General features: G+C 48.5%; 1 protein-coding gene across 9 annotated transcripts in view; it reads left to right on the top strand.

Annotated features, from left to right (window-relative positions):
• Positions 1-24,250, top strand: part of Mtss1 (MTSS I-BAR domain containing 1) — a 149,701-nt gene that overhangs the window by 5,756 nt on the left and 119,695 nt on the right. For all 9 annotated transcript variants that reach the window (XM_052747865.1, XM_052747866.1, XM_052747863.1 and 6 more), the window contains exons 2-3: positions 17,477-17,538; positions 21,888-21,961. In XM_052747865.1, coding sequence (XP_052603825.1) covers positions 17,477-17,538; positions 21,888-21,961 — 136 coding nt within the window. The remainder of the gene's footprint in view (positions 1-17,476; positions 17,539-21,887; positions 21,962-24,250) is intronic.

Raw genomic sequence — 24,250 nt, 5'->3', positions numbered from 1 at the left:
CACACCTCTGCGAAAATGAAGAAACGCCTTTCCCCAGACTTACACGGAAGCCAAAGGACAGGTTTTTGGATTTGGCCATTCAGAACACCAGGAGGACATATTTGGGGCCCTTCACGGGAACTGGCTGATGCCTTAAGCAGTTTAATTCAGATTTGCAGATTGTATTGCTGATACGGCCTTATTAAATAGTAGATGGAGAGACAAACAGTAAATTAATTGGCGGAGCATTCAGGAAGCCTATTGTGTTGGATTGCTGAGGCTCTCCCTTACATTAGCGGCAGACTGCAGGTTTCATTTGAGTCTGTGCCACAAAAATACAACAAGCCCACCGCCCCCGGCCAGCCCCAGGACAGAATCTATCCTGAAGCTGCTTCTTTTTTTCCCCACTCATCAGTCATACAGACAGACAGATTTGCCAGGTCCTTTTCCTCGTGGTTCTGTGGGTGCATGTGGAGTGGAGAAGCCTTGGGGGCCAGGCTCCTTTTGTCCTTTTCCAGGGATCTCTGCACTGGGCTTGGGTCTGGAGTCAAGGTGTCTGAGGCTGGGCTGTACTCTCATAATCATATGGATTAGTCAGGTTCACCCGAAGTTCACATGACTCCTCGGAGCGAACTCCTTACCTCAAACTCATTTTGTGTCCAGCCCTGGAACACGCCTGTAAAAAGAGCTTTCTGTGTTTAATTACGTCCTGGTAGCCCTCCAGTTTGGGCTGAGTTGGTAGAGGCCTTGGAAACATGTTCAGATGGGGTCCCCAGAAAACCACCTTCCTGCTATTATTCTTGGTATATATGGCCTTGGTCAGAGTCCTTGAGGGGCTTTTCTTTTCCTGTCTTGTTTAAGTGGGGGAAAAAAAACAGTCAAGTGCCTTTTGAGCTGTGTGTATTTTTATTTGCTTTCTTTGCCTCAAAGAATGGACAGGAGTGGAAATACTGGCTTGCTCAGTGCTAAGAGTGCCGGAGGTGGGCAGCAGCTACTGTCTCTGACTCTCTTCCTGCCAACTTGCCACATGACAGGGCTCTGTAGGGCCGGATAGTGGGTCTGACCCGGGTAGGAGATCTGGGCATGTGTGCCCTTTGGGTGATGGCCACGGTTACAGTCAAGACCCACTGAGGACCCTGGGAGATTGAATGCCTGGGCCCTGCTCCCAGCGTCTCTGAGTCAGTGTTTGGGCAGCACCTTAGTTGATAGGATTTTGAAAGCACCCGGTCACCAGGATTGAGCATCACCGAGCTGTTGGGCTTCCCCTCACAGAGGTACAGCTCCGCCTCAGCGCATTTGTGATCTCACCCGAGCATGAGAAGAGCCCATTTAGATGCTTGCATTAGGATGTGAATAATCTTGATATCACCTAATTTAGTTCTCAAGATAGTCAAAATGGTAAGTTTTGCTATCAGAGTTTTCATCACTATTAAAAATTACAATAAAAATACAGCGAAATGCTAAATAATTCCAGTAGAAGTCAACAGGAGCATATCTAGAATTCTTGGCAGATTTTTACTGATCTGTAATATGCTCTTCTACAGTATGAAAATTGTTAGATACATTAGCTACTGGCCACACATTGCTAGTATGGCCAAGGAACTGAGTTTTTAATTTTACGTACTTTTAGCCAAGCAAGGTGGTCCAATACTGTAACTCTGGTATTTGGGAAGTGGAGGAGGAGGAGGAGGAGGAGGAGGGCCAGAAGTTCAGGATCATTCTCGACTACTTTGTGGTCTGCCTGAGTGGTATGAGACTCTGTCTCACAAAACGAAAACAAACCCCACAAATAAAATTAACAGGGACGAATGGATTCTTTTAGTTGTTTGAGTTTAAATAGCCATGGGTGACTAGTGGCTCCAGTACTGACCAGCAGCGATCTCACAGACACTAAGCCTTCTGCTCACCTCCTAACCCTTGCTGGTCAGGGTATAATGAATAATCCTTGTAGACACTCTGCAGCCCTGCTGACCCAGAACACAGGGAGCTAGAGGAAACCCTGCAGCCATGTTTCTCAGTCTCAAGGAGTCTCAGTTTTCTTTTCTGTAAAGTGGGTATGATAAAATGCCTGCCTTGTAGATTCCTCACGAATGTTCTGAAATGTGTTTCTTGTGGAAGGCTCCCCTCTTGCCTGGTGCACATGTGCCCAGGTGTTAGGTGCTGTATGCTGGAGATTGGGAAGGGAATTAAGATCAGGTGCTGTATGCTGGAGATTGGGAAGGGAATTAAGATCAGGTGCTGTATGCTGGAGATTGGGAAGGGAATTAAGATCTAGGTAGTCCTTATCTCCCTGCTGCTTCAGGCAAACACCATCTCACCCTTTGGGGAGCCATGGTAGAGCCTGTGGTGGAGCTTATGGAAATGAAGAGGATCAGGGTTTTTGGTTTTTCATTCTTGCCAAATAAAGTAGCCCTGAGTTCATAATAGCCCTCTGCCCCAGCAGGGTCTGCTTGTATTCCGTTTCTCGACTTGCAGACCCCAGCTGTTGATAAGGGGAGGATGGGCTGGGAGAAGAAAAGTCCTTCAGAGACACTGACCAGGGCAGGGGAGGGAGGACTCGCGTTGCTGGGCTATCTTTTGTGGCCCTCTTGGTTTTCTGAGTGAACACCACCTGTTTCTCATGGCCTCTGGCCCTGCCTGTCTCCAATATTGAATACACATGGAGCCTCCGCCCCCTCCTGAGATCTGGTCCTATTGGGCTTCCGTGCCTGTCTGCCCAAAGCTGCCCTCTGGCCTCAGCTGGCTTGGCAGCTAGCCCCCCTACACTTGGCTCCAGCTGATTGGCCCGTGTGTCCCGGATGCCTCACTCCATGGCTCCTCACTTTGCTGCCTCATCTCTGCCTGTTGAAATCATTCTCACGTTTCCAGGTGCCATGGGGAAGGATCTTCTTCTCAGGCCGCTCCTCCTAAGAGGGCTTCTGTGAGGGCATCCTTTATAGTCTACAAATAGTTAACTAATTTTTGTCATCAAAAGTGGGTTTTCTTTGAACTTTAAAGCCTGGTTCTGCCATTTCTTGGCCTCATTATTCTGGGCCAATCATTACTTTTCCTGATTTTTTTTCTTTTCTACATAATGGGGTGAGGGGACAATAGTTACCTCAAGGATTAAAAGAGGAAGTAGATGTAAATGATTTGGTGTGAAATACCTGGCAAATGAGTGCCCTTCTGTGTCTGTCCGAGCTACCTTGGGCTGTTTCACACAGTCTTCAAGTCCAAACTCTGAAACTTTATTGGGCATCAGTGTGATGACACTCCCCAAAATTCCAGATTTCTGGTCATTTTAGACTTGAGACTTTCAGATTGGGGAAGTCTATGCAAATTTAAATGAAAACTCTGACATGTGGAAACAAGACTGGTCTTAAGTATGTACACACACACACAAACACACACACACACACACACACACACACACACACACACACCCAGAATTCCTTGCTGATAGTACCTGGTCTCAAGCATGTATACCCACGTACACACACACACACACACACACACACACACACACACACACCCCCCAGAATTTCTTGCCGGTAGTACCATTCCTGTTTCAGAAAAGGACAAGATCACTCTTGAATTTGATACTGCAATCCATATTTGCTTTTCCACTTTCAACATACAAATAATTTTCAAGAGCAGTATGTACATTCTACAATCTGCTGATGTGCTTGGGGCATGCCGGGCATGGCTGGCTGGGAGAGATGGGCCTGTGAACAAGTCTCTTGCGGCCTTGTCCTGAAGTTCTTTACAAGAGTCACAGGCAAGACATCAGTCTTCACGGTAGTCACACTCCCAGAAGTCAACACAAGAGTCTGTGGGAGTGTTGAGGAGTGCCTCTGATTTCCACTTGGGGTGGGCAGACAGATTCACAGAATGCCTTTGGTCAGGATGACACCCAGCTGACGACTGAATTTCATCTTACTTGTGCAATAAACGTTTCTGTGGTCAGAACTACCAGGCACCAGGTGTTCGACACTCAGAAGCTGATTTAATTTCCCAACAACCCAGTTGGGTAGACACTGCTTTCATTCCCATTTTACAGATGGGGGGAGCAGAGGCGCAGAGAGGTTTGGCCATTTGTTGAGCCCAAAGTTAGGCCCAGGCCATGTGACATCAGCTCCACGACCGTGCTCTAGCGTGCCACTTGGGTTGTTCCTCAGAGTGTGGCATTTCAGAATTTTCTGTTCATATGCTGTGGTGGGTGCATTTCATCCATCCCTTCGATGATTTCAGCTATATCATCAGGATTCTGCATATATCGCACACAGAATCTAGATTTGCCTCTGGGCTGCTTCAAGAGGCTTTATGGGGTAGGGTGGCGGGGTGGTGGGGTGAGGAGATGGCTCATCAGGGGAGAATGCTTGCTGTGCCAACATGAGGCCCAGAGTTCAAATCCTAGCACTCACATAAAACACGGGGCGTGTCTGCACACTCCTGTAACCGCAGAACTATTGGCGGCAGAGAGAGGCGGACACCCCAAATCTACCTCTGGCCTGCTTGTGTTCATGGGCGTGTGTGTACCCACTTGCAAACATGCACAGAACCCTACCCACCCAAGAAACTTTGAGAGGTCTCAAGGGAAGGGCCCAATAATTGGCCTGAAATGGTTGAACAGTTGACCTATCTGTTGGTGCCTCTACCTTATTAACAGAGAGATGTAGGTGGAGAGTGACGGAGTCCAGTGTGGCCCACCTCAGGACACATGCTGTATTTGAACCCGCTCTGGAAGACTGAGTGCCAGCCAGGAGTGGGGAGACCCTTGCCGTTGGGGGCTGGCAATGTGGTGGATTGGTTTCCAGGGAGACCATGATTGCATTCTGGAGCCAGGCTCCTTGCAGCCGAGCATGCTGCCATTAAGGAAGTCTTTGAGTTGGGTTTAATGGTCGTTCTTTGTTTTGAAATGACTGTTTACTGAACCTTCAAAGCCAGTGCCACAGCAGGATGTGATATGGGGCCTGAATAATTGCATCAGACACCCCAATAGGAAGCAGGTAGTAAGGAGCCTCGCCAGGAGTAGCCCATGGCCAAGCCCGGAGCCCAAGCCATTGCTGCCCGAGCTACTGATGCCGGGACTGAGGTCGTTCTGCAACCAGAAGGAGACCTGCGGTCCCATGGAACTTGGTTCCTAGGGAACCTGGCCGTTTGATGTTGTGCTGGCCCTAATTAGGGATACCCTAATTAAGTCAGAGGAGGCAGAGTTTTTTTCCTTTAAAAAAAAAAAAAGCAAATGTTTTGAGAACATTTCATGGGGGATTACTTCTGAAAGATTATATAAGTTATATAAAATTAATGGAAGAAAACTTGGAAACTTCAATTAAGTGAAGTTCCCCATAAGCACCAATTACAAAGTGGGTTATGTGTTCAGGCTCACAAAAGCCCAGACAATTAAAGGGACCGTGAAACCTCCTTTTCATCCGGTCTTCCCTTTCCCATGTGTGGAGTTATATAAGCTATGCCAGTTTCCGTGACGGCCACGTGACTTTGTTTTGTTTGTCTATAGTAAAGTCCACACACCTACTGTGTGCCAGGTCCAGCTTGTAGTGCTGGGGATATAGAACAGCAAACAATGGACACAAATTCCTGCCTTTGGGACCTAGTGCAGTGGTGACAGATAAAAGGGATAGGTGAGTGGCATGGATCAATTCTTAAAACTATTTTTATTTTTTATTATTATTTATTTTATGTGTATGGATGTTTCGCATGCCTGGTGTCCTGGGAGGCCAGAAGAGGGCCTTGGACTCCCACGGGATGGGAGTTATAGACAGTTGAGAGCCCCAGTGTGGGTGCTGGAAACTGAAACTGGGTCTTCTGTAAGGGCAACAAGTACTTTTAACCCTTGGGCCATCTCTCTAGCCTCAATTCTCTTATATGCTAAAAGGAGTCCATGTCTCCAAGAGTGGTGAGGGAGAGTCTCATGGAAGGGGACATTGAGTAACAACTAGTGACCTGTGGAAGGATGGCTCAGTTTGTGCAAAGGCCCTGAGGCTGGGAGCTAGCCTCTTAACCGTGTTTGGGCCAGGACAGTTTTTCACTAACTGAAGAAACACTGCAGTAAGTACATTTTTGCAGCTTTATGGCCTTCCTTGAAGGATTTATCTGTGGCCTAAAGGAATGCACTTCTCAAAGCTTCTGGAACCTGAGTGTCTCGCAAAGCACGTCTCTGCTTACATTCCTGTGTGTGAGCACTCATCTTCTGGATTATTTCGAAAGATGTTGGATGTGGACGTGAGTGCCAGGAGGTTGCTGAGTTCCCAGTTTCCAAGGGCTTAGGGGGAGGACTTGCCATCTTATCTCTTGCTGGGGTCCTCCAGTCTTGCTGTCTGGGTAGTTTTGAGAAAGCAAGAGTGTCTTCCCATGCAGATCCCTAGGCCCACCCTTAAAATTCTTTGTTGATCTGGGGTGGGGCTCAGGAATTCGCCCTTTTAGCAAACCCTTGCCGAGTCTCTCTAGGTTTTGCAGGGATTGCGCCAGCGGTCAGTGGGAGAGGCGCCCAGGCCACCCTGAGCTACCAGAGGCTTCCTCTGTTGTTCAGGAAGCAAGAGGTTCTCTCTTTTTATGTGTTTCATTCCACCCCGGTTATAGCTGGAGTATATTCCTGGTGGACGTACTGAGTCATGCTAGCCATGACTTTGGGGAAACATTTCCCGTCTTGCTGCTCTCTTTCCCTTTTTTGCCAGAACAGCTTCTTCTTCTTCTTTGAGACCCTGGTGAGGTGTTACCCCATTTGAGGAACTCCCACCAGCTAGCTGCTCTCCAGTTTTTCCATCTTGGAGAATACTGTCCTTCGAGGCTTTGGGATCAATGGTTTCCTCTTCAGCCTTCCAAAAAGACTGAGCTTTTTCTCATTTAATGTCCTGTTGAGGAAGGGTGCCATTGAATGCTGATTCACTAAAGCAGAGTAGCTCTTTGTGCTACTCACCCCTTCAAGCACTCGGATTCTTTCATGAACTTCGCAATCATCCTCTGGGGGCAGGAACTGGCCATTAGCATCTTTTACAGATGGGACGGCGTGGCACCAGGTGATGACGTCACTTGCCTCTAAGGTCACTCTGTGAACAGATCTGAAGTTGGGCCAGCTGACTCTAGTCACGCTCAGACTCTTGAATGTATTTGTCTGTCAAGGCTCTCTGTCCCTGGATGGATGATAGCCAGTGAACACACACACACACACACACACACACACACACACACTCTCTCACACTCTGACACACTCACGCACGCACGCATGCTTGCATGCACAAGTGTTGTAAAAAGAAGTATAGCACCTTTTGTGGTCCACCAGGGCATCTTTCCTGGAAGCTTGGGGTGGGAGTTGGGTGATGGATGAGAGGTGCTGTCAGATCCAAATGGAAACCGATTCAGCACATAGTGTGGCCAAGGGTAGTCCCTGGGGTGGGTTTGATGAGTTCATGAACCTGTGCCTGCCTCTGCGAGGGTTGGGCAAACAAAAACGCTAGCTAGTGATGGAAGCGAGATCTCAAAGGTGAAAGTCATTTTGGAGTTGGTAGGTCCGTGCTGTGCTGGAAAGGGGTGGATGAGCATTCGTGTGCGGGTGCGAAGTCGTGAGGTGCAGACTTTGAACTTCGTGAGGCCCACGAGTTGTGGTGTGTTGTGCTTGTCGTCTCGTGGGTATTGACAGACAGGAACACAGGAATGGAGCATCAGCTCTGGACTCGGCACAGTGAAGGCTCCGTGAAGCGGGCATTATCCGGGGAAGGCTTAAGGGTGCACACACATTTCGTAGGAGCCTTAGGTAAGAACATTGAAACCCTGCGTTAGGTGCTTAAAGATTGAGTTCTCAAGTTTCCCGAGTTGGAGAGTCAGCCAGGTGAGCTGATGGACCAATTTCAGTGTCGGAGGGACCGAGCAAATTTAGCAGCAATTCGTACAATAAAGTGGGAGTGAGGGCAGACCCTCTCACTTTGTACAAGTCGCTTGCTCTTTCTGCACCTGATTTCTCCTGGGAAGGACGTGTTGAACGCACATGCCTCCCTAAGGTTGCCATGAAGTGCTTTGTGGTTCCTTTGGCACTATCCACATACTGGGGTGGTCTAATGTTGCGCTTGGGTCTGTTTGGACTCTGAGGTGGCCAGGGTGGGTGACCCCTTTGAAAACTTCCTCAGGCAGTGTAAGGTGCACAGGCAGCCACTTAATTATCCTCTGGTGGGAGGTACTGTTTTAAATAACCATTGAAAAAGTAGCAGGGCAGTGAAAGTCTAGGTGGGTGTGTGTGTGGGTGTGTGTGTGTGTGTGTGTGTGTGTGTGTGTGTGCGCACATGTACAGGTGAGTTTGGAGAATGGGAAAGGAGAGGAAAAGGAGTTCTGTTTGCAGAGAAATCTAGAGTGTGTAAACACATGCTACAAAGGGTAGAAAAGGGAAGACCCACAGTGCAGGCCACCGTAATCCCATCCCTCAAGAGGCGGAGGCAGGAGCATCACAGCTTCCAGGCTAGCCTGGGCTACATAGTGAAACCCCGTCTCAAAAGGAAAACAAATAAATGAAATCCCGAACGTCCTTTGCAGGTGTGAAGCACAGAACAGATGCCAGGCTGTCCAAGGGAAGCTTCCATAGCGAAGGCAGTTCTAGGTCTTTCCAGTGTGTAGACACTGTACTTTTTATTTCCTTGTAATTTAAATTTAAATAACCCTCAGTCCCTAGTGGCAGCCCTGTTGGATAGCTCATGACAGACAGACAGATGGCTTGCTTGCTTTCTGGTAAAGGACCTAAAACCCAAAGCAAATTTGAAGGTACAGTTTACATGTTGGTTTAGTTTTTTTTTTTTTAATTGTTAAGTGGAGACGTACCCATATGTTTGAAAACATCCTGAGCATCCGACCTGGCCATGTGGGTAAAAGGGAAGCTCAGTGCCCTTGCTTTAATTAGAGTGTGGAGGAGCTTGAGAGGGAGCAGTCTGTGAGGGGGCAGCTGGATGGGGGCCACCTTTTGTGGGTGTGCCTTCCTTTTTTCACAGGCGTATTTATTGCGGGTGTACTTGGGCAAGTGTGTGAGGGTGGGCGGGCAAGGACGCAACAACCATTGATGAGCCCCAGGCTGTCATCCACCTGATGGACAGGGATAATTAGTGGATTACGCAAGTCCCAATCAGAAAATAAAAGCCCGGGACTGGTATTTATGATGGATGGGTTCACCCGGTGCCTTTCATCTGAGGCTCTTATGAGACCTGTATCTTGCATGCAGGCCAGGGTGGGGAAGTTTAGTTTGGGGGACAGAGCTCTGGCAGGCATTCCTGGGCCCCGGCCCTAATTATGCACACCCACTTCTGGAAGCTGAATGCATTCCTGAATCCAGAGATGCTCAGCTTGGGTCAGAAGGGCCAGATCCCTCTCCACGCTTCTTCTTCGCTTTTTATCTCCCTGGAGGCTGGGCTCACCTAGAGGACTTGGGAAGGAAGCCTGATGCTGCGGTGATGACCAGACTAGAGATGCTACAGAGATCCATTCCAGTGCCCGAGGAAAATCCGAAGATGAGAAAAAAAAAAATCACCCCCGTTCATACAAGTGCCAGCAACTGTGTGCTCCAGTGTGATTTCGGCTTTTCTCTGTACAGAGGGATTTTCTTTGTTTCGTGCATGCTTTTTCCATGGCTGACCCGACCATTTCTAGAGTGACACACAGTTCTGTGCAGATATCATCGTGTTGCTGGAGTTTCGCCTCTGTTCTGCCTTAGCTCCTGCAGGACACACATCTAAAGCAGAACCTAATGGCGGGCCGAGTCACTTTGTCAGACTGGACTGGGACCTGAGTCTGGGTCTGTCCCTCAGGCTGCTTTGACTCCCCAGAACCAGGGTCACGTCTGCAGTCAGAAAGACTGGCGTCAGGTTTTTTTTTGTTTTTTTTTTTTTTTTTGTTTTAACCTTTCTCTGTGATTCTGGGCCTCAGTTTTCTCATAGACAAAATCATAGCATCATAGACTTTGTTGCAGACATGGAATGTGAATGTGTTCTAGGCTGGACTCCTCAGGAAGTGTTCCACAGCAGTCAGCAGCGCTCAGCTCAGATTGTACATGCTACCGCCCAGGGTCGTGTGTTGCGTTCCCCCTACCCCCTCCCCGCCTGAGCAGGGAAAGCAAAGTCTGCATTTTTGCCAGATCTCCAAGGTCAGGCGCATCAGTTAATACTTGAGATCCAGATAGATGCCTGGTGCCTAGCAACTGTTTAGAAAGTGCTGATGTTTGATGCGACCCTTGCCAGCCATCTCCTCCAAAGGAATACAGGACCTATCTGGTCCTACCTGCCTAATCAGCCAGCCGCTGTCTGGCCCCTTCTGGGCAGGACAAAGGTCTTTGCGCTGGAACCCATTCCCTATAGCTTGGTCCCTGCTAATCCCGATTTTCTTCCCCATTGAACTGATCCTCGTCCTCGTGAGAGCCCTCCCTAGCTCTCCTGGTTCCCCTTAGGTTGTGGGTCTTCTAGCCACAGTCCCTGCCCTTCTGTGTCCCTGGAGGCGGTGATGTGCTATCGAATTCCTTCAGCTGTCCCTTGATCTCGGCTGTCGCAGTGGGGCGAGTGTGGGAGAAGCAGTTGGTCCATTATTTATGGAGCACCAGTCACCAGCCGTGCCGAGGAGTTACACAGTTCGTCCCACACCAAGTGTAGGATGCCATCTACATTTGTTTAATGTAGAACAAAATCAAGTGAGGCCACCCCAAAACTCACTGTCTGTTTGTTGGCTGACATCTGTGTCCTGCTCCTGCATTGGGTGAAGGCTTGGCTCCTTCCTGGCTTGGGACAAATGGAGGCAGAGGAGGAAGGAGAAGAGAGAGGAGAGGAGGGGAGGGGAGAGGAAGGGAGGGGAGGGGAGGGGAGGAAAGGAGAGGAGAGAGACTCCACCTTAAGGATGGATGTGGAGAAGGCGGTTTACAGACTGGCTAGGGGCCATCAAATTCTTGAAGGGGAAGGAGATTTAGGAAGCCCTCTCCCTAAAAAAAGAAAAGAATAGGACTTTATTCTTCCCTTCTTTCCCAAAGGGACCAGGCAGCTGCCAGGTATATGACCTACAAGCCAGGTTTGCGTATCACCTGGCCAGCCTGGAATTGATGTCACCTGTCATCGGAACCAAGGCCACCCTGGCTCCCTCTGCTGTCCCGTTTTGTGGTTCAGCTCTGGACTTTGCCCTTGACGGCTGGCCTCGGCAACCTTGTCCACCCTGCCCGGTTTTGCTCCTGGTCAGCAAAATTGTAGCACCTCAGCGTCCCCTGGGTGCTTTGACCCCCCCCCCCCGCCAGCTGTGGCTGCCGCTCCCTCGTCATTGTACCAGGAAGCCTCTCTCTAACCGGACACACGTTCCTTCCACTAGCCTGTTCTCTATCCTTGTCTCATGGTTTAGAAGGGAGAGCCCCTGGCTCGTGGCTCATACATGGATCGTGTGATGTACTAAGTCGAGGGAATGGACACAGCTAACCTGGGAGGGTAGGTGATGAGGAGCGACGGCTCAGAGTGTTCTGGAAGAAGCAGTATTTGTGTTAGGCAGCGAGTGGAGTTTGCAAAATGATTGCGCTCCACCTTCCACCTTGAGTTTTGAAGAGAAGACAGCCATTGGGTCGTGTTTGTGGAGCATGAGGGGACCCCAACTAGGTGGCTGCGTGAAGTCATGTGATCAGGAAAGACCCTCTCCTGTCTGGTGCATTTTGATGAATAACCAGGTTTTCTCTTCTTTTCATAAGCAGGGTGCTTTCCTCTTTCTCAACTCTGGTGTGATCTGAGTTCAGTGTTCAAGAATTCTAAAACCTCCCCCTTCTGCAAGGCCTTGGGTAGTTCCTGGGGAGGAGTGTCTGGTTTTGCCTGTGACTCTGGATGAAGCAGAAACGGTGCTGGGTGGAGTCTTGTTTTCTTTGATTGTGGTGTGTCTGTAGAGTTCTGAAACCTACATGTGTTCTCTGATGAGCTCCATAGCGTGTGGGTGTGCGTGTGTGTCCTTCTCACAGCTCCGGGAGGCATTCCTCAGGGTTTTCCACTGTGCCCAGGACACCAGCGAAGACATGTGAAACTCAGGATCATTCACTTCCACTTCTTGGTATAGCTTAGAAAATGCACGCCTGGGTTGGCGTTGCTCTCCAAAGGGTTCTGAGTGCGCCCAGGGTCTCCTGACACCTGAGTACCACCTTCATCAAATCTTCCAGTAGTTAATACCCCATGGCTTTTAAATAATTGTCTTTCAATCTTTCTATAGTTATTTCTTCCCTGCACACATCCTCCAAGTCTTTGGCTGTCTGTAGTAAGACTCCTTTTGGGTGGGCAGAGACTTTTTTCCTTGAAAGAAACATCAAAAAAACAAACAAAACAAAACAAAACAAAAAACCTGGTACAACCTGGGTCACCTTGCTTTCAAGTTTTAATAACATTTACATCTTTTTTTTTCATTTTCCAACAATTAGGTTTTTGTTTTCTGTTCTTAGAAAGCTGACTTTTTTTTTCTGACTCCATTAAATTACAGATTACCTAAAACAGGTGGGTTTGACACTCTGCTAGCTCCTCAAATAGCATTCAGTCAGGAGAGGGCTGCTTTTGGCAGTCTTCTTGTGGCTGGGTGGGCGTTCGTGGGTGGGAAGCTGTGTGCTCTATCCCATGATGAGAAAGGAGACCCTCCCTTTTTTCTTTCTTTTCCTTTTCCTTTTTTTTTTTCTTTTTCTAATTTGGGAACAGTTGAAGTGAGGTTCTAGGTAAGGGCAGATGAAAAGGTCTTTTTTTTTTTCTGACAGCCCTAGGAATTGAACCTAGGACCTCACACACACTAGGTGTACTCTTCTGTCACTGGGCTATTTGCACCCCCCACCCCTTGAGTTCTGTCAGTGGTTTGAGCTGTTGCGGTTTTCAGGCACACTGATCTGGGTGGGGGCTGACTACTTCATTGCTTAGGATCAGCAGACAGTCTGTTGACACTGCAGAGCTAGCTGCCCTGATCTGTTCATCTCAAGTAAGGTAGGTTGAGCCACCTTTCGCCTCCCACCTTGCCTGATTCTGCAGCTGGGACTAAGGAGGAGGGATCCCGGCCAGGACAGCCTGTTTGCAGCGTGGCTGCCAGTGAGCATCCTGAAGGAGATTTCTCAGAACCTGAAATGCCAGGACCCGTCGTCTCAGACATGGGCTTTTCTGTGTGCCAGTCACTGTACTGATCCCCTTTGGGCGTGGCCGTATTTATTTGTACAGAAAAGCTGTATGTATCATACAATGTGCCCACTGAAAGCTGACAGGTTTGTAGCCTGTATGTATCATACAATGTGCCCACTGAAAGCTGACAGGTTTGTAGCCTGTATGTATCATACAATGTGCCCACTGAAAGCTGACAGGTTTGTAGCCTGTATGTATCATACAATGTGCCCACTGAAAGCTGACAGGTTTGTAGCCTGTAGTTCTTAGAATCACACGTCCTTACCACGCTGTTCTTGAGAACTTTCATCACCCAAGAGAGAAACTTCCTGTTAGCTGTCATTCCCGATTTCTCCCCACCACTCTCCACAGTTCCAGGCAGTGCCCCCAGTTTCCCTCCTATCTAAGTTATAATTAAGTATCCTTGACCAGCCTCACCTGCACCCCTGTTCCTCCCACCGCTGGGTCAGTCAGATGTTTTGGGTTCCATACTACTAAGAGCGTGTGGGGTTTGTCTTTCTGTGTCTCGAGTATTTCATTTAGCACTGCACTCTGTTGTTGGAGCGACAGAGTGAGCAGCGTTCCATGGTGCAGGTGCACATTTTCTGTAGCCCACCGGCAGCTGCCGGACACTCGGGCGGATGCCTTGTGTTAGCCGTCGTGAGTCGTGCCACAGTAAACACAGAAGTGCAGATGTCTCCTTGATCCCAGTTCCCCAAACCAACCCTGAGTTCATGGTGTCGCCATGCAGAGGTCCAGTGACTCTGCTGTCACAGAGCGAATGGGAGAAGTACTCGCTTCGATCGAGGCGGCTCCCAGGTTTCCCTTCCCTGTTTCTCTCCCAGTCTTTCCGTGTTGATGGGTGGTGATGCTACTCCTAAGGGTGGTGGAATTGTCCTACTCCGATCTTAACCAAAAGGCAGTGATGTGACTGAATTGTTTTAATAATTATCATTATAGGGAAATGGGCCCTAAAGGGCCCAGTGATTTCCCGTAGTAAATTGCTGGTCTGGCTGTTAGGTGATGTGCGGAGGCCTCTGGCTAATCCAGCAAGTTGTCACTTAGTATGCTTCAAATTCTTCTTCTCCTTTTTTTTCCTTTTCTTTTTTTTGGTAGATAGCATCTCATATAGCCCAGTGAGGTCACAGTGTGGCTGAGGCTGGCTTTCAATTCCTGGCACTCCTTGACTCTTTTCCAGGTGCTGGGGTTATAAGCATAAACAGCCACACCTGGCCTGATTCAGCGTCATAAATCTTGACCAACTAGGTGCCTGGGAGGAGAAGGGCTTGTACCATACTGTAGATGACTGTAGCACCTCCAGCTAGAAAGCAGGATGGCTCTTTTCTAAATGTCCTCGGGTTTCTCCAGCAGCTTCCTATCAGGCGGGTCTGGCTAGACAGACCCTAATAAGCCTCCATCCTCAGTGCCCTCAGAAGGTACCTCCATCTGGATAGGTCTCTAGAGGCCAGCCAGAGGACTCTGAGTTACCCTGAACACTGTCGTTTCTGGGAAGAGTAATTCCTATACAGACTTGATAGAGAAATAGTAAACACAGAGGAGTCAAAGCAGGTCTTTATGGTGTCTTGATGGGCCTGTGGTGCTGGTCTGAGTACCCTCAAGGTAGATTTTGCTCAGTCAATCTCTCCTCCCTCCCTCCCTCTCACCTTTTTTCTCCTTCCTTCCCTCTTGCTTGCTTATGTGGGTGCGTACGTGCTTGTGCGCGTGCACGCGTGTGTATGTGTGCGTGCGTGTGTGCGTGCGTACGTACGTGCTTGTGTGCGTGCACGCGTGTGTAGGTGGTCCAGAGGACATCCTCAGGCAGCAGTTCTCAACTTTCCTAATACTGTGATCCTCATGTTGCGGTGATCCCCCAACCATAAAATTATTTCGTTGCTACTTCATAACTGCAATTTTGCTGCTGTTATGAATAGTGATGTAAATATCTGCTGTGTGACCCCTATGAAAGAGTTGTTTCACTCCAGAGGGATCGAACCCACAGGCTGAGAACCACTGTCCTAAGAGACCATCCTCAGGAACGCTCTCTGCCTTGTTGGAGACAGGATCTATCATTGGTTAGGCACTCACCAATTAGGTTAGACTGGCTGCAGCAACTCCTGGAGATCAGCCTGTTTCTGCCTCTTCAGTGCTGGTATTACAAGCACACACCACCGTGCCTTGAATTTTCATGTGAGTTCTGGGGATCCAACTCAGGTCCTCAGGCTTGCTTGCTGTCTTTCCAGTCCCCTTGGCCCTTGATTTTTTTTTTTTTTTGGAGACATCATCTTTTATAGTGCAGGCTAGCCTTGAACTTGGTAAGTAGCCAAGGCTGAGTGCTGGGGTTGTAGTTGTATACTTCCGGGGCAGGCTTGTTTGTTAATATTTCAGTTCTGTTGTTGGGTTGAAGATGCCCCCAGGGGATAAACACAGGAGAAGCACCCTGTGTCAAGACCCATGTCTAGATGTTGGTTGGCATGACTCAGATGTAGATGCCAGAGGGCTTCTACCAAGAGCCCTGGTGCAGCTCAGCGTTCTGTGGGAGCAAATGGCTGAGATGAGCCCCAGCAGGACCCAGATGCACCGTGGCAGAGCAGCTGGATGTGAGCTAGCAGCATATGTAAAACAGACTGCGGGGCTTGGCCTGGTAGAAAATTCATGGGGTGATTGTTGCCAGAACCTCTAATTTGGTCTTAAAATTTTTTAATGTAATGACTTTATTGTTTTCATTAAAATGATACACGACCCTTATAAAAAACAAAGCAAAACAACATACCACACAGAAAAGTACAAAGAAGAAAGCAATATATTGGTCCAAATCTTAGCTCCCAGAAGTAACCCATTTTAATCATAAGGCAGCTTTCCATGTAACCTGTATGTACATTTTCAGGCAGAATTGATGGCTAGAGAAATATATAAAAGGGTAATTCTTAAACAAGGTATTAACTCTTATGCATATAAGTTTCAAAATAAACGTTGTCCTCTCACGTATTAGAAGGAAGTGATTGGAGAAGTGACCCCGAGCAAATGGCGGGACTTCCGATAGCTCTTTCTTTACCAGAAGAAATGGGTTTTCTGGTGTTCTTTAAGACACTGTTCTTACCAAGGACTAGAGATAATTTCATTTGTCGTAGCGAGGTGTTGGGGGCCTCTGGCATGTCCGTAGTGAGCAGAGACCAGAGATGCTGCTCGCTGTTCTGTGATGTCCACAGCAGTACCACAGTAGAGACCCACACACCCAGAGTGCTGGGCGTGCCGAGGCTGAGAGACGAGCAGGGAGGTTAGGAGGAATGGTCCATGAGAGCCATGAGGAAGGTGGCAGGCAGCAAGGACGTGCCCCACTGCAGTCTCAGACAGTTTGGGTTTGGCATCTGTAATGAAAGATGCAACGATTAATTCTTGTTATTCCTTTCTCTTAGCAGCAGAAACAAGAAGGGGCATGATATTATTCTTACCTTGTCAGGATGCCCCACATTTGTATTCTGCTCTGGGACTGTGACCCCCAGGTGAATGATACAGTGCCGTGCAGCACACCCTCACCCATGCTTTACCTTTACTGGGTTTGACTGGAGGAGAGGTAAACCACCCTCTTGGTGGATGGCTGCTTCCGCTCAGTCTATATGTAACGTGTATGGGAAGGGAGGGGGCAGACTGCATGCCAGTCCTGTACCCAGGAGGAGGAGGAGACCCCTTGTGCTGCCTCTAGGACACTGTGGGTCCCTTAGAGAAGTGGGATTGAACTTCAGAGTTCAGTACAGAGGAAAGATGATCAGTGTTGATTCTAAGGGCTTCTGGGAGGTTAAAACTAGAGCCGTGTGAAGATTAAGGATGACAGATGGCTTGACGTAGGCACCGAGGAATGGGATGAGTCCCGTGCTGGCTGAAGTTTGCTCAGGAACCGCCTGTTGCCATAGTATACATAGTGTACGTAGAGTTAAATATCAGCTGGGTGGCTATATTTAGGTTATTTTCCAGCCTTGAGAGTCTGATAGGCTGATAGGACTTCCCGATAGCCACCTGTCCCAGGGAGGCGTTTCAGTCACCCAGCTCCCTCCTCCTGCTGTGTGGGACAAAGCTGAGAACAGACAGAGCCATGTTGCATGCACAGGTGACCCAGGAGAGAGCCTTGAACGTTCTGTATTTTTTAAATTTGGACCCACTATGTACACGTATTGACCCCAAGGTGTAGGTGTTAAGAGTCTGTGAAACTAGTTCTTATTGGTGTCCGTGGTTATTTGCAAGATTATAGGGTAGGGCACATCTGAAAGAGCTCCCGAGCCTGTGTGTGTCGTAGATATCCTACAAAGGAGGGTCACATCTGCAGATTGTTCCTTTCGTGGTTGGAAATGGGTGTTTGGCTTGTCACACTGTGACTGATTGCTGGCTTTGTTCTGTCGTAGGGGAGCTATCCAGTTTGGGAAGATTTCATAAACAAAGCCGGAAAGCTGCAGTCCCAGCTGCGGTAAGTAGACACGTGTGTTGTACTGGAAAAGGCGACATCCTTCAGACAGGGAAGTGTGGGTCAGCACACACATCTGGGTTACATTTAGAAATGTCACAGATAGAGCATGTAGTGGGCTCTGCTTAATCAGTATCAATTCATGTTACCCCCGCCCCCCCCCCCATGTGTGAAATCCGACTCATTTCTGCTCTTTCAGAGTTGATTAGATAGAGTAATAACGGATACTGTTTATGTGGCACCCACTGTGTGTCAAGCATACGTGAACTTGTCAACAATCTCACCCCCACAAGGTTCAGTGCAGCTGAGTTTGACTGAAGAAGTGGAGGCACAGGTAAGAGCGTGTTCACAGAGATGCCACCAGTGACAGAATGGAGATTGCACATGAGCTTTCTGCTTCCAGAGTCCCAGGTTCTTCTCTGGATTTTCTTCCCACATACAGAGTTTAAATCCCAGTGTGGACTGGTACACAGATCCATTTACATGACGTTATCTAGAAAAGGCTATCTATAGAGATAAGTCTTAGCAGTGGTCGGCTGGGCGAGGGGTTTAAAAGGAGACTGACTACAGATGGGTGGGAGGGGTCTTTATGAGACGGTGGGAATGTTCTCAAGTTGGGAGTGTGGCTCCCTGCACAATTCTATGTTTACTAAAAGCCATGGAGATAAATCCTTAGACATTTAGAAGTAAATTTTACGGCATGAAAGTTATGCCTAAGCTGGGCGGTGGTGGCACATGCCTTTAATCCCAGCACTTGGGAGGCAGAGACAGGCGGATCTCTGTGAGTTCGAGGCCAGCCTGGTCTACAAAGTGAGTTCTAGGACAGGCTCCAAAGCTACACAGAGAAACCCTGTCTTGAAAAGAAAAAAAAAAAAGTTATGCCTAGCTGGGTGGTGGTGGCATACACCTTTTAATCTCAGCACTCAGGAGGCAGAGGCAGGCAGATCTCTGGTGTAGCATGAATCTTAAAAGTCCTTATCAATAAAATCAAACCTGAGGCCAGTTATTGGGGTGAATGCTGGAAGATCAGAGAAGCAGAACAAGCCATGGCTACCTCACCTGGCCAATTCCTCAGCTGATCCTGTTTCCTCAGACTGGATGCCTCTGAGTCCTCATCCAGAATGAATCTCAGCTGAACTGCTGCTGGAAAGCCTGAAAGCTTCACCAGCCAAATGCTTCTAGTTCCTGGTCTTCATGCCTTATATACCTTTCTGCTATCTGCCATCACTCCCTGGGATTAAAGGCGTGAGTCACCATGCCTGGCTGTTTCCAATGTGGCCTTGAACTCACAGAGATCCAGAGGGATTTCTGCCTCTGGAATGCTAGCATTAAAGGCGTGTGCTACCACTGCCTATCCTCTATATTTAATATTGTGGCTTCCTGTTCTCTGACCCCAGATAAGTTTATTAGCGTGCACAATATTTTGGGGAACACAATACCACCACATCTGTGAGTTCCAGGACAGCCAAGGCTACAGAGAGAAACCCAGTCTTGAAAAAACCAAAACCAAAACCAAAAAAGGCCCTAAAAAGCGGCTTAAACAGGATCTGCTGCGGATTTCCTCTAGGAACCCCGTATTGCCTAGTGTGCCTGTTCCGTTTTCACTTGCTGTGATAGATGGGATACCCACATGCTGCAGCTCCACCCCTTTGAAGTCAGTGTGGGAGGAGATACCACTGTGCTTAGTGGGTGCTCCAAGAAGCATGGGACACTTGAAAATGACCATTTGGATAATCCTCACTCATGAAGTTTGGGGGATGACTGGTTGGCCTGAGATGGATGAGAATGGAAGAGAGGACAGAGCAGTAGGTAGGGCTGTTCTAGGAAAGAGCCATGTGGGTAATAGATGAGGGACATTCCTGAGTCTCTGCCAGTGCATACCAGCGGCTACTGCTCGCTGTTGCCACGGGGATTAGAGGCACACGGCTCCCTTGTGGTTCAGAACTGGGCAGGAGTGCATGGGTTTCCTTCACCTTCCCTTGTGGGGGATCTCTGCAGCCTTGTATGTGACACCCCAAGTAGACACTGGACTCTGAATGTGTGCCTTCTCTAGTTTTCGGGTCCTTGACCATCCCCCTGCTTTCTGGCTTGCTGGGTCGTGTCTGGGTCTTCATCTGAGGTCCTCAACGCCTCCTCATGGAGCTACCCTGGCCTTCTGGCCCTAGCTCATCCACTGCTCTTATTTCACATAGGTTAGTTAGTCTCCCTCTTTTGGAGGTCTCCTCCTGAACTAAAGCATTTAAATTTCCCCTTCATTTTTCTTGTCCACTCTCGGATGGTAGGGTGGGCCTTCAGTATAGGCCTGAAGAAAAAAAATTGTTCTCTTTCTCTTTTGCTGGTGAGGAGCTTGAAGTAATGAGCTCACCACCTATCTTGACCATAGAAAGTAAACTGAAGGAAGACTCGGGCGCACACACACACACACACACACACACACAGGCCCCCTTTTTAGGTCTTCTGAGATCAGGGACATTTCTTTATCAGTTTATCAGATTACTAGCATCTTCCTGAGAGTGAATTTTGTGCCCTGGAGAAAGGCTGCAGTTACCCCTGCAGAGGCAGCACATCTGTCCTGGGGTGTTTAAGCCGGATCACCCCTTTAGCTCTTGGTGGTTTTGTATTTGTTCTGTGCTCACAGACTGGGCCGGAATGTCCTGCGATGACGTCAGAAAGCACAGGGTGACTGCCATTACAAGCTCTTAATTCCTTAGTATTGACCAGCGTCGTAATTTGCAGTGGGCTCCAGCGACTGTAATGGCCAAAGCTTTGCCTGCAGCTGGCTCGTAAAATGTGGTTGATTGGCATTGAGTTGAAGGAGACTAAATCAAGCTGGCTTGTCAGATAGATACACAGCGTAAGTCCGAATGAGCTATTTATACGTCTCAGGATGTTTGATAAAGATAACTTTCCAGTGTTTGCATTTGATGCCAACGCTTTAAAAATACGCTTTGAAGTGTGTGTGTGTGTGTGTGTGTGTGTGTGTGTGTGTGTGTGTGTGTGTGTGGTGGGGAAGGGCTAGTGTTTAAAATTGAGCTTCTTTTTTTCAAGACCGGGTTTCTCTGTGTAGCCTTGGCTGTCCTAGAACTCAATTGTAGACCAGGCCATTACAGTCGCTGAAGCCCCACTACAAATTACGATGCTGGCCTCAAACTCACAGAGCTCTGCCTGCCTCTGCCTCCCAAATGCTGGGATTAAAGGCGTGCGCCACCACATCTGGCTTGAGCAGATATCTTCTTGATCTACTAGAAACTGTCAGGCTGCCTCATTTTGAAGTTTGGCCTTAAGGGACCGTATCCAGAGCCTTTCAGAAACCCTTTGTTCCAAAGGCACTGTTGTTACCTTTAAGATAGACCATTCCCTTTTCTGCCTTCTGAACGCTGTTTTCTAGAACTTATTCTTCTTTTAGTTGACTGCCTTCTTGGGAAGGCTCAGTAGAGACTCGAGTCATGTAACAAACACTTGAAGATTAGCATCAGTCTTTGAGTTTGTTTTTAAGTCCTTGCATGATGGGGGCGAGGCTTGTTGGTTTGTCCCAGAGCAGCCTGGGATGCTGGTCTTTCCTGAGTTCATGGTGGTGTAGGCCAGAGTGCTAGGAACCAGCAGGCCACAAAGTGCCTGGTGCATCCATCTGGTAGCGCTTAAGGTAGCGCTTAGCATTTAAAAATTCTTAGGATATGAAATGAGTCTGAATTCTTCCTGTTGTTACTTTTAGGACTTCAAAAGATGCAGTTGAGAGAGCATCCTGAGGCTTAGCATAACAAAAACAAATGGAACCAAAACACAGTATCTTAGTCTCATGATAGTTGGGATTTAGGGAGGAAAGCTGTATGTAGTTTGCTAGCACCCTGAGAGCTCAACCCACTGGTTGAGCTGTGCCTTGAGTTATAATGCTGGGGCATCAGGTGCTCTGGTGTGCTCAGGTGATCTCTAAAATGTCTCTCGACGTGGGGCCTCAGTTTTCCTTTTCGGCAATGAATTGTTGAACTTTCTGCTCTCCAGGATTTGGTTCCCTGCCAGCTCATGTATGTGTATATTGTTTTCCTATACTAAAGCAGATATCACCTGTGTTGTCTATACTTTTAAGGATACTTTCTTCTTCTTTGGGGTAGAAATACCTCCGTTTTCTTTCTTCGCAAAAGTTTTCTTGGTAGTTTACACAGTGAGGCCATTATCGGGGTTGAGTGCTAGGAGCAAAAAAAAAAAAAAAAAAACCCAGTAATACACCATCGACTGCTGGATTGTTTCTCTGGAAGGTTCTGTTCACTCTGTAGCAGAGGTTTTAGCCCAAGAGCTGCGACGAATTTGCCGGAGTGAGACATTCCTCATGCTTTTGTTATCTGTTTGCATTTTAGGACAACAGTAGTAGCAGCAGCTGCCTTCTTGGACGCCTTTCAGAAAGTGGCTGACATGGCCACCAACACACGTGGTGAGCAGATGGAAGGCTGCCTTCCAGCACTGACTGAATCCAGCGCGTGGGCTCTTCCCCCTGGGCGGCTTCTCCTCGGGAAGATACGGCTTGAGTTATCAGCGCTTGGCTGACTCACCGTGTCTCGCGTATTTTTAACTCCGTGGGGTAGCACGCACTAGCAGTTGTAACTGGTTCTCCAGATAGTGGAGCTCACATGATCGCTAGGCAGGGAAGGAAGGGAGCCACTATTCCTGCACCAGGTGGCCTGCTGTGGGGGTGGCTGCTCGAGGGATGTACTCAGTATAGAGCCCAAGCCACGCCTCTGGTTGTGCTGTTTCCTCTCCCGCACAGGCTACCCCCGCGCCCCTCCTGGTTCCCTTGTGGAATGGGAAGTCCTGGAGATGGTTGCAAGGCTCCTGTCTTAAGTTCTCAACAAACACGGAATCCTTTTATAATAGGCACAGCATCCCACGTGCCATATCCGTCTCCGCGCCTCTAGCGTTAGGCTGAGGACCCCATGAACGAGACACCGACCTAGTCCTAATGGTACCCCGCGCAAGACAGTGTCCGGAGCCTAATTGAGAGTTAATACGCGTTTATGAAAGCAGTGATCAAAAGGGGACATCTTTTGGAAAGATTTAATGGTTTCAGAGAATACCGGGGATGTTCATAACGTGTGAGAGGCACCGGGAGAAGGTGGATCTTTGCAAGGGTGTCCCCCCCTGGTGCCCACACAGCCATTCTCTTCTGCCCCTTCCTTGCCTGGTGGTTCTGGGCTCCCTCGTGGCATGCATAGCTGTGTGCCTCCTCACTCATTGTCACTGTGACATTGGGAACCTTGGGTGTTGAGGACAGTGCAGCGGATTGTTCCCAGCACTTCGAGTGGTCCATAGCCATTGACCATAGGCTTTTAATTAAATATTCAAATAGATTGAAACTTCAAACCCTTTAGTTGCAGTACTGTCATGAGACCATGAGGATCAGTATGTCCCCCCCGTCTCCCCCCCCCCCCCCCCCCGTCCCCAAAGAGCATACAGTTTGAGTAGGGAGACTGAGATGTATAAATGAAGATGCCAGTGCAGAAATAGTATGTGTGGTACGGTCATAGCCGAAGCACAGAGCACCAGGGGAATATGGGAAAGTGAGCAATTAACCCAGCTCGGGGAATCAGGGACATTTCCCCAGGGGAGGTATTATTTCTCCTCCTTTCTGAGATGCCAGCAATATTGCAAAAAAGTTCCCCCTGCAATGTGACGTCAGCACTGAGCTTCCTTAATCCGGTTTGTCTGTGAGGTGGGGCTCTTAACCTGTATAAATTTTAAATTCCTTCATAATTATTACCTAACTTATATGTACCTCTTGTAAAAACTTGGGGAACTGCTGCTCGAAAGAACTTAACATTCAAGCCAGTGTTTGCCACTGCGGAATGTGACCATCCATCCCCGGTGTATCTCTTCCTCACCTCAGCCATGTCTGTCATTGTGAAAGCGTTCTGTAATTGTCGGTCACGTATATTATTTTGTGTGCGTGCTGTGGGGATGTGTGTGCAGGTCAGAAGACAGCTTGCAGGAGCTGGTTCTCTGTTTCTGGCCAGTGAGTCCAGGGATCAAACTCACATCTTCAGTCTTGGCAGCAAGTGTTTTTACCTGCCCTCTTCTTTTTTTTTTTTTTTTTTTTTTGAGACATGGTCTTATGTAGCCAAGGTTGCCCTTGAACCCGTTATGTAGCTGAGGATAAACTTGAACTCCTGATCCTCCTGCTTCTACCTCCCAAGTGCTGGCATTACTGGAGTGAGCCATCATGCCCAGCATGGGATTGGATTTCTGAGGCTCTAGGATTCAGAGTCTGTTTCTAGATTTTACTGTTAAATTACTGCATGGATCATAAAGGAGCAACTGGAAAGGTGACCCCGATTGATGTGTGTGTGTGTGTCTGTGTGTGTGTGTGTGTGTGTGTGTGTGTAGATATATATGTGGAAGCCAGAGGTTGATGCTGGGCATCTTCCTTCATTGCTCTCCATGTTATTTATGTGTGTGAATGGGATGTAGCTACATACTCATGTATAAAGGTGTGCATGTGGGTGTACAGGCACGTGGAGGTCAGAGGTTGATGCTGGGTGTCTTCGTCGCTCCTCTCCACCTTATATTTTGAAGGTCTCTCACTGAACCTGGTCTCGTCATTTCCACCTGACTTTCTGGCCTTCGGGGATCTGCCTGTCTCTCTCTGCCTGTGCTCCGGCTCTGGGGCTCCAGGGGCCTGCCGTTGCACTCAGCTTCTCTGTGGCTGCTGGGGATCCAGGCTCAGGTC

The sequence above is a fragment of the Peromyscus californicus genome, unplaced genomic scaffold (assembly GCF_007827085.1).
Source record: "Peromyscus californicus insignis strain IS unplaced genomic scaffold, ASM782708v3 Scaffold_20__1_contigs__length_68692818, whole genome shotgun sequence".
Lineage (NCBI taxonomy): Eukaryota > Metazoa > Chordata > Mammalia > Rodentia > Cricetidae > Peromyscus > Peromyscus californicus.
Note: the sequence above shows the minus strand (reverse complement) of the source record. Positions and strands in the feature narration are given on the sequence as shown.